This window comes from Aptenodytes patagonicus, chromosome 5, assembly GCF_965638725.1.
Source record: "Aptenodytes patagonicus chromosome 5, bAptPat1.pri.cur, whole genome shotgun sequence".
NCBI lineage: Eukaryota > Metazoa > Chordata > Aves > Sphenisciformes > Spheniscidae > Aptenodytes > Aptenodytes patagonicus.
Window position 1 is genome coordinate 50,275,364 of NC_134953.1, and position 17,132 is coordinate 50,292,495.

Consider the following 17,132-nt stretch of genomic DNA (forward strand, 5'->3'; position numbering starts at 1 on the left):
TTTCCTGTTCCTTTATCACTTGAGGAAAGTAAGGAAACCAAAAATAAGAATAGGAATAGACATTTAGGAATAGGGTTTTTTTGAGATAGTTTTCAATGTTTTGCTGTCAATCGTTATCTACCATTCTCATCTTGGTTTTGAGGCTTGCAAACAAATAACTGAGCCCTTACCTTGGGGCTCAGTATTGTATGGCATTATGAAATACTGGTACAAGAAACAGAATCAGAAAGAAAGCGTTAGAACCCTGGAATTGAAAGAATGTTGCTTATGTTCATAGGACAGCTAGAAATATATGTTTCCAAGGCACCAGTTTGTATCTTCTTTTAGCATAGAAACCTTGGTGTTAATTTTGTTGCCTATGGTTGCAGTTTTCAGTAAAACAATGCAGGCTATACGATCTGCTGTAATCCACCTTTTATTTTCCTTCAAGATGCTGTGTCATCAACAACTGAGAGATCTGTGTCTGTGCACACCAAGAAGGTGGCTGTGACAGATGTTCATGCAGAAGAACCTTCTGGAACATCTTCCTCGGTTTTAATGTCACCAAGGAGTTCCAGAGCAGGATCGGGTGATTCCTTAGATAATGTACCCCCATCATCTCTTCTCAAAGACGTGAAAGATGTTAGCAGGATATCCCATGGGTCAGTGAACAATGTGGTAAATGCATCCAATGATGAGGCTGCCTTCAGTCATAAATCTGAGATACAGGAAGATTTGGAATACATAAAGTCCGAGGAATATGAGATTGAAGGTTCTCATGTTAAGCCTTTGGAGAGTTCTGATGTCTTGCTAACATTAGATAAAGAACAGGAGAGCTCACTGGACATCCTTCCAAAGAAAGTCCTCTGTTCTGAAAACGAACTCTCTCAGAAGGAACTCTTTGGTTTGGCTGTGGAAAGTCTTTGTGGTACGGAAGAAATCTTAGAACAGAGACTGGCAGATAAAGATGCTGTAACTGGCCCAAGTGTAGAAGAGTCTTCTTCCAAACTGAGCAAATCAGCAGAGGAAAAAGGCTATCTGCTTTCAGAAGAACGTTTTAGTCAAAAGGAGCCATCATACCTTGAAGACTTTGAAGGATTCTCTTCCAGAAAACAAGCATCAGTTGAAGAAACACTTCCTGGGGAATGTTACAAAGATGACTTTGAAGCATCTCTTCTCTCTTCTAACGGGGATGCTCAGTCTCCGACAGAGCGGTCACAGCACACACAAACCAGCAGAAGTAGATCCACCAGCCTTGGCAGTGATGGCGAAATCAGTGAATACCTCAGTGACAGGTCTCTCTCTCTCTCTGGCAGCATGCATTCAGAGAGGTTACTAGAACTTAAGTCCCCAACAGAACTTATAAAAAATACTGAACGCAGAGATGTGGAGCAAGAACAGGCCCCTACCGAATCACCGCTGTGGACCTCTGTTTCAATCACAGAAGAAACAGATAGTTTGCCAAATTTCAACATTGGTGATAGAGTACTTGTGAGTAAAGTCCAACCTGGAACATTGCGATTCAAAGGTCTGACTAAGTTTGCCAAAGGGTTTTGGGCTGGCGTGGAGTTGGATAAACCTGAAGGGAACAATAATGGAACTTACGATGGTATTAAATATTTTGATTGCAAAGAAAAGCATGGTATTTTTGCTCCTCCTCCAAAAATCTCTCACATTACAGAAAGTATTGATAGCCATTTAGACACAAATAAGGATGAAGACTCATTCTTCGATGATAGACTGGAGAAGCAACACAAAGCAGAGCAGAAAGACAAAGGAAGTTCCAAACCTAGCAAGGAAGATGAACCCCAGAGCAGAGATGCAACAGAGAACTATTCCCAGGATAAAGCTCCTGCAGACACAGCTGTTTCAGAAGCCTCAGCTGGGGAAAGGGTTGATGAAGAGGCTTCTAAGGCAAACAGCATAAAGGAGATTTCTGTAGCTACTGAATCACTTGCCCAAGAACAGTCAGTGGTGGATTATCTGAAGCATGCTGTAAAAGAGGAGGCCAGCCTTGCTCCTCTCATTTCTGGTGTTGTGGATGAGATTTCCACTGTTCAGTTGGATGACGTCTCAGATTTTCTTTCTGAAAAACTGGAGAGGCAGAAGACACTGGGGGAAGAATGTGCTGAAAATTTAGATGATCTCTCTCCTGGAGTTGTGGAGAAGTCTGCAACTCCACTTCTGGATTTGCTAACAAAAGAAAAGAACCAGTTAGAAGCCCAGCTTAGACTACCACTTAGAGAGGAAGAAAAGTCGAAAGACCAACTGGAAAAGGTCAGTTTACTGACAGACAGTCTACTTAGAGATTTTGTGAAAGACACCGTCAACCAGCTACAGGAAATAAAGAAGGTCAGGAATGAGAAAATCCAGCTCAGCAACCAGGAGCTCTGTGATGTGAAGGAGGAATCCAGTACCCCATCCCAGCAGGTAGAAAAGCAGGTTCCCGACGGACTGAATAACTTTTTTCTAAGTTCCGATTTGGAAGATGAAAGAGAAGAACTTTCCTCTCCAGACATGTGTCCCAGACCAGTGAGTAACAGACATCTTGCACTGATTTTAAGAGTCAATTGTTCCTTTGACTGATGATGATTGAATCTGAGGAATGCAATGTGGCATCAGTTTGTTTTTTCCCCAGTTCTGTTGGGTGATGTGGAGATTGCCTGTATATATGTCTTACATGTGTGTTCTCATGTATCCCAGTTCACAGCTTGTTTTGGTAGCCCTACAGGCTGTAAGACACATTTTGGCACATGAAAGTGAAAAATACTTTCAATTTAGGTTGCATTCTGCTTCATGTTCAATTTGTATTTAATCCTTACCCTCATTTTTTATTCTAAAAATGGCAAAATACAGTAGATTGTAAACTTACCTCTGTCTATTCTTGATATGAAATAATCATCCTCAAACATAATTAGTTGCTGTGGAGGTCATTCAGGTGTCAGACTGCTCTATCCACTGAATATATCATGAGTAGTGGAAGTTCAAGCTTCCTCAGAACAACCATTAATGATACAGATATAGGACTTGGCCTTTCTGCTGAAGATCCCAGTAAACCTGTCTGCTTTGCCATTGATCTCAATATATTATCATCACAGAAAGCTTCAGCCCATTTCACCGGTGTGAGCACCACTCAGTCACTAAAACAGCCATCGCCTGCTAAAAGCTTTTAGGCTGTTGATTTAGATCTGAGACTGCTGGTAAGTGAAGTGAAAAGTTATATGTCACATTATCAGTTTTTTAAACCACTTAGCTTTTCATAAACAGTTAAACATTAGGACAGACAGTGGGCAGGATGCACAGTCTTTTAAGCTCTGTAGGAACACTCTGAAAGCATTCATCAGGAGTGGTAGAAACCCCAGGTATTTGAATCAAAGCATTTCTAATTTTACTGTGGGCTATTTGTTATTTTTCTGAGTATTTGTGCATATATTGCCAATTATATCAGTAGAGCATTTAAAAATATAAGTTGAGTCGGACAACAGTGTGACACCACTTTTATATTTACTCTGTGGCTCTTAATTTGCAGGAGAGTCCAGTGTTTGGTGCCAGCGGTCAGGAAGAGCTTGCCAAGAGACTGGCAGAGCTGGAGCTCAATCAGGAGCTCCTGAGTGTGCTGGGAGATGATCAAGACTGGTTTGATGAGGACTATGGCCTGAGTTCCCGTAAGGTCCAGCAGAAGCAAGCTGAGGAACCAGCAGTGCTGCCCAAGGTAGAACCACAGAAAGTGCCAACAAAGCCGTGTGAGGAGCCTTTGGCGGTCCCTCATACTGCAGTGGAGGTGGAAGGTATGGTGCATGCAGCAGCTGAGGAACTCTGGAAACAGAAAGAGCTGGGTCATGATCTTCAAAGTTTCGGCCTTCATACAGATCTTAGTAGTACCCTCAAAGAGCAGGACACAGACACGGTAGACAAGCAGGTTTATAAAAAGGTACAGTCTTCAGGCATTTTGTTCTTGCCCTTTGAATGTTTACCATGAGCAACAGAAGCCTTAACTTTTACTTCTTTCTTCGTTAAGGTGGTATTTGATTTAACAAAAGAGATCTTTGGGGAAATCTTTGCGGAGGATCCTAATCTAAATCAGCCTATTTGGATGAAACCGTGTAGGATCACATCTGCTTACTTTCGCCGAGTAAAAGATCCAAATGATCTGGATGAAATCAAGGTAGGAAGAAGTCTTTGTCATGCAGGGAAAGTGAGATGAAAAATACTGTAGTGGCGCTTGCCTGAGTGTTAAAAGATCATAACAAGCGTATCCAGCAAGAGGTGAGTTGAGAAGAGAAATGAGATTGCAAACCTGAAAGGGAGTTTGTCAAAATGGTCCTTTTTTTACTCAATCCGTTTGCCTCCCTGTCCTTTTGGCTGGTACTGGTTGCTTTTAAACCTTAGTCCTCTGTGCAGAACTGCCAGGATGACCTTGGTCTTATAGAATTGGTATGCTGACAGACTGCTGCTTTAGCAGATTTCAGTGAAACTCTATGTGGGTATATTGGCATGGATCCAACAGTAGGGTTGGGCCAAATTGGATGAGCTGGATTTTTTACTCAGACACACCTGTGCCAACCTCATTGAGGGCAGTGGGAGTTGCCCAGAGGGACCCAAAATTTGAGTGGTGAGGACATTGTATTTGGCAAGCCAGAGGAGGTCTCCTGTTATTGGTGGTAGTGCTCAAGAAAGGACAAAACCCCAAAAAGCTAGAGCCTGACTGGACCTAGGTTAAACTTGCAGGGCTGGACATTTGGAAAAAAACCTGTCTCCCTGAAAGTGCTCAACAAAGAACCTTCCATACAGCTCATCAGGACACAAATGAAGACTTCTACCTGTACTGTTTCTTCTGAAACTGGGTGTGTGGGGGGTGTGTGTGTGTTTGACTGTATTTTGATTAACCTGCTGAAGATACAGCATGTTAACTGTCTATAAAAGACATAAATAGTATCTAGATCACTCTGTTAGTTGAGAAGACTTTCAAAAGCATGTGGCAGGGGAGAGCAGGGGCACAGGACAAGGACACCAAACTCCCACCCTGCTTTTCTTTAATATTCTCCCATAAAATGAATTGTCATAATCTCCTGTTTGCTGTACTGTTTAATTGAAAGTTTATGTTCTCAAGATTGTTACAGCAGTGGGTGTCATTTCCCACCCCCACTTCTGGATTTAATAATTGTTTTGCCTGTGTAATACTGCCTCAAAGACTTTCACTGTAACTTTCTTGCATACACCGTATGTCTCTTAGCTAAACAGAAAGCTGATATGCATTCTATAATGTGACTTTTTAGGGCAGGTACTTTGTGCATACATTTCATTTCTTAGCTCAAATGTGATAAATCTCACTTTACTGTTCTGTAGAGCTTCATTGCAGCTGAAGTACTGAAGTTGTTCAGCCTGAGGAAGGAGCCTAATCACAAAACAGACTGGCAGAAGATGATGAAATTTGGGCGGAAGAAACGAGACCGAGTGGATCATATACTGGTCAGTGGATGAAAATAAGCAATCATGTCAGATACTGTCCACCAGACTGGTGTGACATATGATTGTATTTTTCAGTATTTGATCATGCTGTTTAAAGAATATAAAGCGTGCATGAGGTCTTGATAGAAGGTGTTTAATTTTAAAGAGCACCCTATTGACAAAAACAGAAGTCCAGTGCCAGTGAAGTGGGGTGACTTGAGTGAATTCCCTGTTCATGCCTACTGATTTGACTGGAGTATAAATTTGCCCGCTCCCAGAAGTTTAAAGCATGAATTTACAGAAGGAAACATTGAAATATTTGACTGAGAGTAAACTTTTTCTTTGAGAAAGGAGTATGTTTTTCTTCTTACTTTAATTTAAAATGTTTTTATTTTGAAGTAATATTGTTTAATTGGAGACAGTGATACTGAGAACTTAGTAGACCAGATCTGCAACCTTTCAGTTGAATCTGGTTAGCAAAGTCATTGGGTTAGAATAGCAAAGACTTCGAAGAGACAGTATGGAACATGATAATCCCTAGTACAAGGTAACCAGTCTGCCAGATGGTACCCACAGCTAAGCATTTCCTCAAAGCTAAGCAACGCGTCAGACTTCTGCTCCTGTAGTACTTGTTGTAAAGTAGTGACTGCAGCTGCCACTGGGGCAGAGGCAGTTCAGTGTTAAAACTGCGTAAGATAGAGCATGTCTGGCTGTGTACTAGTTTTTGAAAGTTACTTGTTGGCTTGTATTGCAGGATGATTAACATCTTTATTGGCTATAATGATAGTGAAGGTTCTGCTTGGGAATATGAGTCGTCATTAACACCGTGCTTCACTTAATTATACCTGAAATTGATTCCACACACGTGCACATATAAGTAACTTCGAGTCATGGGTCGTGTGGTCTTTTAATTGCCCATCAGTGGAAGGTTTCCAACACATGCTTTTTCCCAGGGATTTAATTTTAATTGTATGTAAATAGAATATCTATGTATAGGACCTGCATATCCTAGTACGCTTGATTCTGGGATACACTTGTTTCTGGGATATGGAGGCTGCTAAAGCATGCACAAAAAAAGTCTTGTGTTTAGATCCCTGAGAGAACTAATAGTACAACTATTATGCTTGTGTACCAATTTCCTAACTTCTTTGAACCATACCTGGAAAGAAAGATTCCTGACTGGAAAAAGTTGTTCTAGTTGAAGGCATCCAAAGTGCTTTAGGTAGAACGAGTTTGAAGTTCAGACGATCTGGTCTGCGATTTACATGCAGCCCCAGACATGAAAGATTAATGGAGCTGTGACAAGCTTAGCTTAATAAATAATGTGTTTAATTTTATTTTGTTCTCACAAGAATATGGTAATAAAATTTTAGCTGAAGACTGGGAATAACTCTGCAAAGATTGCAGCATGTTATGCTTTAGGAATAAGGTAGTCTCAGTGGCATTGCTAACACGTTTATACTGTAATGTGAGACACTATCAGAGAAACTTCTAACTGAAAACCTAAGGAGAATAGTGTTCAATTTCTCTTACCTTGTTTTATTAAAATCTCTATAAAACATGAAGTATCTGGATAGCTTTCTCTGTCTCCTAGTCAGCCTCCAACTTGTGCTTAAGGTCATGAGTTCTGTGATAATGCAAATCCAAGGTCACAAGTGGATATACAAGGTCTGTGCAAGGTCTGCTGCCTATCCGCTAGTAACTCACAGTGTAGCCCTAAACTGAGAGGTCAGTTTTGGAGTTTTGCAAATTTTGTTTAAAGTATATTCAAGTGGTACCATACAGCAATTTCCTGAAAGAGAAATCAAGACTTTTGGTAGGTTTAGGTGCTGTAGAAGCTTCTTTAGAAATCACAGTTGAAAATGCTTTGTTCAAGTTTTTGTGAAGATTTAGCCAATATACACCTCTTGCAATGTGGCAGGGGATGTCATGTGAGTACATACATGAGCTGTTTGATTCTCCACATTCTTTTGCTGCTTATAAAGACAAAGACTGTTAAAAATAAAACATGATCTTTTTAAAGCAGAGGTAAACATTCTTAGGCTTCTGTTATTTGCATTTAAAGTTTGAGCACAGGTCCTTCCCAGTTTTATTTCCCCTTCAAGTAAAACTAACCTTCAAATGAAAACATCCTTTGATAGTCTTCTATTGAGACAACTATGTATTTTTAGTGACTTCAATGAGAGGATTTAATGCATCTGACTGTCCAATACTGCCTGACCCAGGAGCTAGGCATGACTAAGGGTGAGAGGGGTTTTGATACAGAGGAAGGGGATTCTGTTGTATGCCTCCTTCTCCAGCATATTAGTAATGACTGTTAAATAGTGGCATCGTCTGCCTGGATGGTGGGGCGGCTGTAAAACCAGGAGCCATGGCTGTTTGCTGAATTTCTTTTTATTTCTTCTGAAGGCACAGAAGCAAGTGCCAAGCTATTCTGCCCAGCTTAATCTCTCCCTGATGATCCCTGAATGTGTCCTTCTGGGTTTATCATACTAAACACAATTCCCAGTGGTTCTTGTCTCCACAAAAGGTTCAGCCTTGTGGGGAAGAGGCACGGCTGCAGAGGCAGCCTGTGCTGCACTGGTGCTGTCTGTGATGCTAGGTCCTGTGGGTGACTGCAGTCAGCCATCACACCTGCTGGGAATTAAGGGGAGAACAGGATGGATGAGTCCTTCACCTTACTCTGCCTTGATCTTTGCTACTTCCCTCAGTCACTGCATCTTTAGCTGCATTTTCACTTTTGTCTGTGCTTTCCCAGCATTGACACCAATATAGTTAGCCATGTTTTTCTGCCAGTGACAAAAAACCATCTTCCTCTTCTCCTTTTTTGCAGCACTGTTAACTTTGATCACGCATTCCTGCCCTCAGAAAGCATTTGTTTTGGGATTTCTTGAGAGATCTCTGATCTGCTGGATAGTTGCTCCAGTTATTAACATTTACAGCAAATTTTGGTTTTCAGTAAACAAGTATGGGAGGGTCACATTTATGAAAAGCTGCTTTGTTTAAAATCAAGTTAAAGGAATGTTTAGGTGTGTGCTTTCTTCTTCTCATGTCCCTTCGTGTTGCCACCTTTATCACATGTGTGCTGTCTGTGCTCTGTGGGAGAATCTCAAATGTACACAGACTGAGGTACCACATTTCGGTACATCAAGGCTGCCTACACTTTTAAAACCTCTTTTTAAACTACAGCAAGAACTCCTTATTTAAGTTCAGGTGCTAATAATAGACTGTTTCCACTACTTTTTTTTTCACTTGGGTCTTCAGCCAAACCTCCCTGTGCTGATCTGTTTGCACAAACGCTGCCATTGCTTTCCTTGCCACCCCCCCTTCCCTTTTACCCGGAGCTTGAGAAAGCAAAGCTCACATGATACTGCCAAACCTATGTGTTTAGCTTTCACACCTGAGAAGCCTGCCAACAGAGAGCTGACCTGTTGACTTAAGGGCTAGAATGTTTCTCTCCATGCAGTTTTGAACTCTGCAAAGCTGTTCCTATCAAGCTGGCTTAATTGGAAAGCCCACTTCTGCAGCGCCCGAGATCTAAACCCAAGGGGAGTGCAACAGTGAGAAGAGAATTGAAGCCTGCTCATATGCAGTCGTGCATCTTAAGATTTGCAGGCACTCTGAGAGTGAAGGGCTGTAAGAGTGCACCTGCCTGCCGTCCTCCTACTGGCATTCTTCCAAGGCAGTAGTTTATTTCTGGATTTTTGTACTTTTCAATCTCCAAATGATCTAGTTACTCCTTAAATGTAGTTTATTTTGCAGATATTCATGGTTTTGAATAGGAACCTTCAGCAATCAAAACTCACTAATTTACTTTCTAAACTTTCCTTCAGTTTATATTCTTTTAAGTGTTGTTTTTTGGGTACTGTGGCATTTATTAGATGACCAGCGGGATCATGCTACCTCTCTCTCCTGATTTTTCTTTTGTGTGCATGCCCCCTTCTTTGTTTGTGTTTAAAAAAACAAACAAACAAAGCACGCAAAAACCATACTACATAGCCTTCTGCATTGTGTCACTATTTATCTTTTCCTGTAGGATGGAATTCAGTTTCATTAAAACTGTTTTTTTCCTGACTTTGCCCAAATGCAGTTTCTCTCTGGTATAGAGAGCTTACTTCCTGGTATCAAATACGTGAAGTTTTACTTTTGTCATGAGAATGTGCAAGAACTTAAATGCTGTGCATGTACGGAAGACAATGCAAAGCCCAATTCCATGAAAGCCACAATAAGTTGCCAAATATAAGCCAAATACAAGCAAACTGTCTCCATTGCTTAGAAGCAGTTTGTAATAATACAACAAATAGATCAAACATTTCCCAGGCAAAGCAGTTGCAACTGTCTTGGCTCCGAAGTCTGCAGCTAGGGCTGCAAAGCAGCACGGCAGTTTCCACACGTGTTCTGAATACACTATAAACAAGACTTGCCTGCAACTGCAAATTGCATGTTCTCTTAGCTTTCCAAAAGTATGCTTGAGGAAGTCCTCCTAATGCCAAAGGAAATTGTGCACTTTGCCTCTGAGAAAGAGGGGAATGATAGAGACAAGAGAATTAATCACTGATACTGTTTTTCTTTCTTAATATTTCTGCTGCTATTTAACATCCAGCCTTTCTCTGCCTGGATCAAGTTACCTTGTCCTCTCCAGTTTACCTGTGTTTCTTTATCCCCTGAATCTTTTTTTTTTTTCTCTTCCCTCCTCTCCCTCCTGGAGCACAGTAGAGGAACTGTCCCATCACGTTGTTGCAGGTGAGACAGAATAAACAGCAGCTTCGTGTGGATCTACATATTGGGGTTTGTTTAAGGGCCAGTGAGATCAGAGTTTTTAACCTGCTTGATTATTTTACGCACTTGCTTCCCCTCACCCCCAGTGTTACGTTCACTAGGTCTCGACTTCACTTCCCAGCAGCGAGGTCACTGCTGGCCTGGGAGGGTTGGGCAGAAAATCACATCAGTTGGTATTGTGCAGCTGCTTCCGGTTACCAGTCCTGGATGTCATCGGTCAAGGTCCCTTGGTATCCCCTGGCATTCATCTGCACCCACCTCCTTCACCTCCAGGATCTTCCCCCATTTCCAGGATCTTTCCTCCAGCCAGGGTCTTCACCTCCTCCCTTTGGGGCCCCTGTTTTCTTTCCCAGACCACTTCTGCTTTTTGGGAACCCTTCTTTTTGGCACCACTTCTTCTTTTCATGACCCCTTGCCTTTCTTCATCTAAATAGTCTGTGATGCAAACACACAACACATGATCAGCCTCCACACTGGTGCTTCTGTCTTATGCCTCTTTATTGATGGGAGGGCTGGGAGGACTTGGAACATGCTGCTATTGTTTAGTCCAGGGTTTATCAAAATTTACAACCAGCACATACTGGTTGCAGGCAGCAAGCTTCTGCTTGAGAGTTCAGAAGTCTATTTCAGACATTTGCCCCCACACAAACTTATACCCAATTATCTGCCACTTGTTAGCATTCAATTTAAATTATTTTTCACCTACAACACTCGTTCAAAGCTTGATTGCCAATATTGTTGCTTCTTCCTTATTAGTAAGAAGCATAATGAAACCATTAACACCTCGTCTGTGACAGCCATATGGGAAGCAAGAGGAGTGCTCACTGTGGTAGTGCAGAGACTTATAAGCACAACTCCTCCAAAGCTGTTTGCAGGATGAGATCCCTGCCCCTCTCCCCAAGCTCTCTTTAGAGAGGAAGAAAGGAGCTGTCAGACTGAAACCCCATGTATAAATGAAGCCTTATGAATGGCTACAAACCCTGAAGCAGTGCCGGTTCCCTGGGGTTCCCATAGCAGCCTGTTCTTGGGCTTCACACTGTGTTTGGGTTATTGAATCATCATTACACTACAGCAGCTGTCACCTTCAAAACGGACAAGTTTCTGGGCGGTTTAGCTTCAGGCGAAAGAGGGAGAGAGAGTGTTGGGGCTATAGCTCTTGTACTGTCTTTAGGTAATAACACTATTACATATTGATACTAGATTAGTGGATTTTTGGTATGTTTTAACCTTGCTTTGGCAGTGTCTAGCTGTCTAGCCCACTTGTCTATGTGGACAGTGTAAATCTATTTTGAATTCAGAGTGTAGGATTTACGGTCAGAGGCGCTTTCTGCTGAAGCTGAGCAGAGAAAGAGCTTTCAGCAGGTTTTCTTTGTCATTTTAAATATGAGTGATGTTTGCACCTACTCTTCCTTTTCTCAAAAATTTGAGCTTTGTTAGGATGTATCTGTAATACTGAAATGGTCACTTAGACAAATTTTTAATAAGTTTAATTGGAGATGTCCAGTTTGGAGAGACTCTCTTAAGACTTGATTTGCTGAATGAAATTATATATTTGTCTGTTACTAAAACACCTATTTGCCAGTGACCAGTAAAACAGGAATTTGCTTGTCAACAATTTAGGAATAGAAGGAAATAAATACTCTTTGAGTTACTCTTTTAGATGTAATGGTACAAAATTCCATTTGTAATAATGCTGTCAAATCCAACGAAGCGTGAAGTATTCTGTGCAAATGAGTTGTAATACTATCATAAAACACATGCCAGAATTTTGTCTTCCTATACAGAAGAATTGGAAAAGTTAGTTATTTCCTTTAGGTTTTCTAATTCTTATTCAAATAAACTGAACTGCAGTAAAGTCTTTTCTTTTTCTCCTTCCCCTGTTCAAGGCCTTTGCATGATTTCTTACCAGTTTAAGCTGCGTGGAATCAGCTTCTTGCAAATACACAATTAGGGACTTTTTTAATGGAGCTTCTGCTGTTGGCCAAGAATATCCCATTAGCTGAGTTCTTTCAAGTGAAAAACTCGTGCAGGAATATGAAATCCTTTAAAATAGATACTACAGTGAAAGGTAGAAAACGTTCATACAGTGAAATAGCCTGGTTCAAATAGATCTGTGTTCATTTTGCTATTCCAAATGTTTCCTGTAATTTCTTACAAAGACAGGTATGTTGTTGGCAGATGCGCACTGTTTTGGACTCTTTCTGGAACTTTGCAGGGGATATTATCCTAGAGCAACAGAATTGTAATGTTTCTTTTGCCTTTTCCTTTCTAACCTCCAAGGTGCAGGAACTTCACGAGGAAGAAGCACAGTGGGTGAACTATGACGAGGATGAACTGTGTGTAAAGATGCAGTTGGCAGACGGGATCTTCGAGGCCTTAATCAGAGACACTGTTGAGGTACTGAACCAGATAAATGAGAAACAGCGGAGATTGCTGCTTGTGTGACAGTGCTGAAAATAAACTTACAGCTGTGTAACCACTGAGTCGCGGGCCTTTCTGACTCCTGACGTACTCTCCACCCTGCAAGTGCTGCTGCTGGACTTCCATGCGTGGGTTTTAAAGGCAGTTCAGATGTGATTAAAGGAACCTGAATTCGCATCCACTGCCACTAGAGACCTCGCACCGGATTTGTTGTTTGGAACAAGCTGATCCCTCACTAGAGGCTGTATTGTGGAGTGCTCAAGACTGTTCGTGTGCCAATGCAGTTATGCCACATAACTGTCAGCAGCTGTCTGGGGCCCCAGCCTGGGGCTTTGACATGTTCAGCTTGTGCTCTGAAAGGGTTGGGTTAAGTTGGGATATTGGCTGCTTTGCTGGAATGGCTGTCAGCCATCAGTACTCGACTTGTCTTTAGAAATGTGAGTAATTTGGAGAAGAAACGGTTTGGTCAGGTTTTAGTCATAAATGGAGACTTACTGTACTGAACAGTGTTATAATCTTAACACCTCTTCTCCTGCAGCCCTAACAATGTGCATCAGTTTCTTCTGCTCCAGAGCCCATTTAATTCCCTTCTCTGTGAAGCTGGTTTTCATCTTTCTTCTGTGATGTGGTACCAAGGATGGTGCCAGCCAGTCCAGGGAAATTAGATGATGTTGCTTTCTGCATTCAAGTAAAGAATTCTTGCTGCTTTTCCTATGTAACTTGCTTCAGTCCCGAGGTGGAGCAAGATAAAGGCCGCCTAATGTCAAGTGCGAAAGATGAGCCCGTGGACAACTTTCCTCCTACCGTGTAGCACTTCTTCTCTTCCTGGAGCACCAGCTGCTCCCAGATAATGGATACTCAGGATTTTCTCAGGCACGAGACATGCAGGAGTGGAAAATGTTTCCTCACAAAAATTTGGCCTTCAGTTCCTCAGCTTCCTCCCTTACTGTCACCTAGTTAATCGGAGAAGCCGTTACTTGAACAATTTAGAGAACAGAGTGTATTCACCAAAGAAAGCGGTGTCCAGTGCTTGACTGTCTGCATGTTTTGTGCTTGTGGGTTTTTTATTTATTTTCAGGTAATTTATTAAGTGGGTTACAGGAGAGTGTCCTGTGCAGTTGGCTGCACTGTCTTATGTTTTGAGACAGCCGAACTTGAGAAAGCATCTGTTCTAGAAACTTCCAGAGCCCCATATTCGCACAAAACCTCCAGCTTCTTGAGACATATACGGGGGGGAAGAACCACCAAACCTCAGTGACCGGGGTGGGAAGCAAAGGCAGGACTAGGAACGTGCCTTCACCACACCTGGTTCGGAAACAATGGAGAGTTGAGGGGACTGAGCTGAAAAATGATGTGAAACTTCCCTGCTCCATCTGTTTCCTTCCTTTCCCAGAACTTCTAGGCCATTGGCAGCTGTTAGTGGTTGATTCAGTGCTGGGTTCAACTGCAGTGTCCTTCTGCTGAGTGCTCGTTCCTAACCTGTCCCTCCCGTTCTTGTGTTTCTCTTGGAGGAACACAGACAATCTGGGGTCGAATGTTGATGCCTTAATAGTGGATGTCCCTGTTTGCTAACCTGGGACAAGACCCAGAGGAGAGTCACATTCTCCAGACACACTGGAGTGCAGAAGGACACTTTGAAGCCCTCAGAGGTGCCCCCAAGATGCTGCAGCCCACAATAGGTGTGGCGGGGAGATCTCTATCATTTTGTTCATTTGCTTGGTTCTTGGGCTTCCTGCTATGCATACCTCTGCTACTGCTCCATTTTGTTTTCTCTTTTCCACCCTTTTTTTTTTTTTTTGGAAAGCTATCATTGGAATATTTGCATTTTGCACAATGACACACAGCTGGTGATTCTTCAGGGACAGCATTGGGAAATGTTGGATTTGTCCAGAGGTCCATGCAAATTCTCAGATGTAGTATTGCCAGCACTTCACTTGTGAGTTAATGGTGAGCCATATTCATGGGAGCTTAACAAGTGGAAGAACAAGGAGGAGGTCATGGTGTATAGGAAGACCTCCAACAGGCATATGCATGTCTGTCCTGCAGTAGTGGCCCTTCTGGCTGGCTGGAAGTCGGATGGTCTTGGAGCATCGTTCAGCTTTTTTTCCTCAGTGATTCACTTGTCTACCTAAAAGGTCCTGATGCTGAACCAGGAAACTCTCAAATGCTTAAGACAGAAGCAAACTAAAGCTGCTGCGTTTAACCAGCGTGGTGTCACTAATTGGGTCACCGCCTCAGATTTCCTTTCCTGGGTGTATCTTCTTCAGTAGTGAGGATTGCTATTTTTATAGGTAGCAATTACGGAAAGAAGGCAGAAACCTGCAGCGTAGGTTTGTGGCTGGAGTATCGGAGAAAAGAAGTTAGTTTCTGCTCTGTAGATACCATGGCCAGTGTTGAGAAGGTTGCCCTGCGTCCCCGAGGCTTTTCAGCTGTTCTGAAAAGGGCTGGCATGGCTTTTCTGGTCTGTCCACCAGCAGGGAGAAGGTTGTACAGTTGGCCTGCCAAGGTACTGGGGACCATTGGAGATCGTATGCCTGTTGTCTTGCTGGCTTGGATAGCACTAGTTTAGTACCCTCGATAGAAGTAGTAACTATTTCTACAGCTGTTTGGGCAGAAGGAAGCTGTGTCTAAGTAATGGCTTTATTCCTTTGCAAACATCACCGTTTTAGTTCTGGTAGCAATCCTTGTTAGGAGCAACTCTAAAAAGACTTGAAAGTATGTTAATTATCTTCTCAATACCTCAAGTGTGTTGAGTTACTTTGAGTTGAGTGTATACTCAAAACCTCGAGTGTGTTGAGTACTTGTGGACTGATGATTACCGCGATGAAGCAATGGTCTGTCTGGGTCGTGGCTGGTAACGAGGAGGAATGGGGAAGCCTGGAGTCTCACAAACAGAGGCTGAATTCTCTATTTCTCTCCTCTCTCCAACCTTCCCATTATAAGAACAAGATGATATTTCTGGGTCCTGGTTATCTTGGTGCAACCACGTTAGAAGATTCAAGGCTGAGACATTTTTCTGAGACCTGTAAGCTGTTTTGGGGCAGTGGCTGTCATCCCTGGGGAGATGCATTTCTCTCTTCGGGAGGATCTCGGTGCCAGGTGGGAAAGCCCAGGCTTGTGAGGACAAGGAGCGCGAGTACCTCTCTCGCAGCAGGACGCTCCCTGAGCCGAACTGTGGAATATCAGTACTTCTGCCTTTCAGAAAAGGCTTGTTGCTCACAAGGTGGAACAAGGGATTGAAAAATCCCATCTTGTTCACTTTCCTTTCTTGAAAAAGTGGCCTTAGCTTTTTGCAATACTTGAATAAGTGTGTACCTGCAGAAGATCTTCAGTAGCACAGTGATAGAGACCTTTTAAGTGACTATTCTGCAAGGAACTGCATGCAGTTCTGACTTTCATATCCCTTTGCTACCTTAAGAATATTAGGAAAATAAAGTACTTTACAGCAGAGAAACAGTTGAATCTTATAAGGTATTTAGTGCATCTGAAGTGTTTACAAATCAACTAAAATGGAGAAAAGCAAACTATTGAACTTATTTGTAATTTAAACATTAAATGCAAAAATATATACAGATGAAAGAGGAATACTGTAATTAACTTGCATTTACTAGTTTTTTCCTTGACTTTGCAGAGCCTTTTGATATACATTTGCAAAGCCGCCTTTTGGGAGGCTCCGTCTCCCCGTGTACTGTGTTGTGGAGATGCTGAAAAGAAACCCGTTTACTGTGTATGTGTAAATAACTGGGTAACCTGGTTTTTGGGCCAGTTTCAGCTAATGTTCACATCCAGAGCAGCTTTGCACAGTAGACAGACCCAAGGATGTGGAGGTTTTGGGGTTTGTTTTTTTTTTGTAATTAAGAACTGTAAAATAACCAGGGTGGTCCCTGTGTACACCAGTGTAAATATCTTTGGTAACGGAAATGTACTTTAAGAGAACAAAATCTGTAAATAAACTGATTTATAAATTAATCTTGTTTCCTGGTTCTTTATAAAATGGAGTTTTATAATTACCCAAATGGTTGCTAATTCTGAAGGTGTCCTGGAGATTCGTCCTTTGTACGTTCCCCTTTCTGTCTGATGCTGTACTTGGGATGCCAATCACAGTCCACAAAATCCCATTAGAGTTGCCTTAATTATAATCATAACATTATTAGAATTTCCTTATTGTTAAAGTTGAGTGTTGATAAAAGCTAAAACAGAAAATAGCACTGCGTAATCATTGCAGGAATGCACGGCATGATCTGCGGGAGAAAAATTACTCCTTGCACATATTTATTTAAAATAGGTTTTAAAAACTCATGGTTTAAAACATTTGGGGGGGGGGCAAGCTATTTTTATGCTAAACAACAGTCTTGGAATTAAATTCTTCAGAGCCTCAGCCTTGTTTCGGATCCCTCAATTACACTCCTAAATTGTTACAGCTGCTGTTACCAGCACTGATCACTTCTTCACTGAGGGGGCAAATGTTCCCTGGAAACTTTATGTATTGGTGGAACTCTCCTAAA

At 42.0% G+C, this 17,132-nt stretch overlaps 1 protein-coding gene across 9 annotated transcripts in view; it reads left to right on the forward strand.

The window, feature by feature from the left end:
* Nucleotides 1–16,596, forward strand: part of CEP350 (centrosomal protein 350) — an 82,843-nt gene extending 66,247 nt beyond the window's left edge. For all 9 annotated transcript variants that reach the window (XM_076339679.1, XM_076339680.1, XM_076339678.1 and 6 more), the window contains 5 exons: nucleotides 431–2,511; nucleotides 3,509–3,910; nucleotides 3,998–4,144; nucleotides 5,326–5,448; nucleotides 12,487–16,596. In XM_076339679.1, the coding sequence (XP_076195794.1) occupies nucleotides 431–2,511; nucleotides 3,509–3,910; nucleotides 3,998–4,144; nucleotides 5,326–5,448; nucleotides 12,487–12,651 (2,918 nt within the window). In that variant the 3' untranslated portion in view covers nucleotides 12,652–16,596. The remainder of the gene's footprint in view (nucleotides 1–430; nucleotides 2,512–3,508; nucleotides 3,911–3,997; nucleotides 4,145–5,325; nucleotides 5,449–12,486) is intronic.
* The last annotated feature ends 536 nt before the right edge of the window (nucleotides 16,597–17,132 follow it).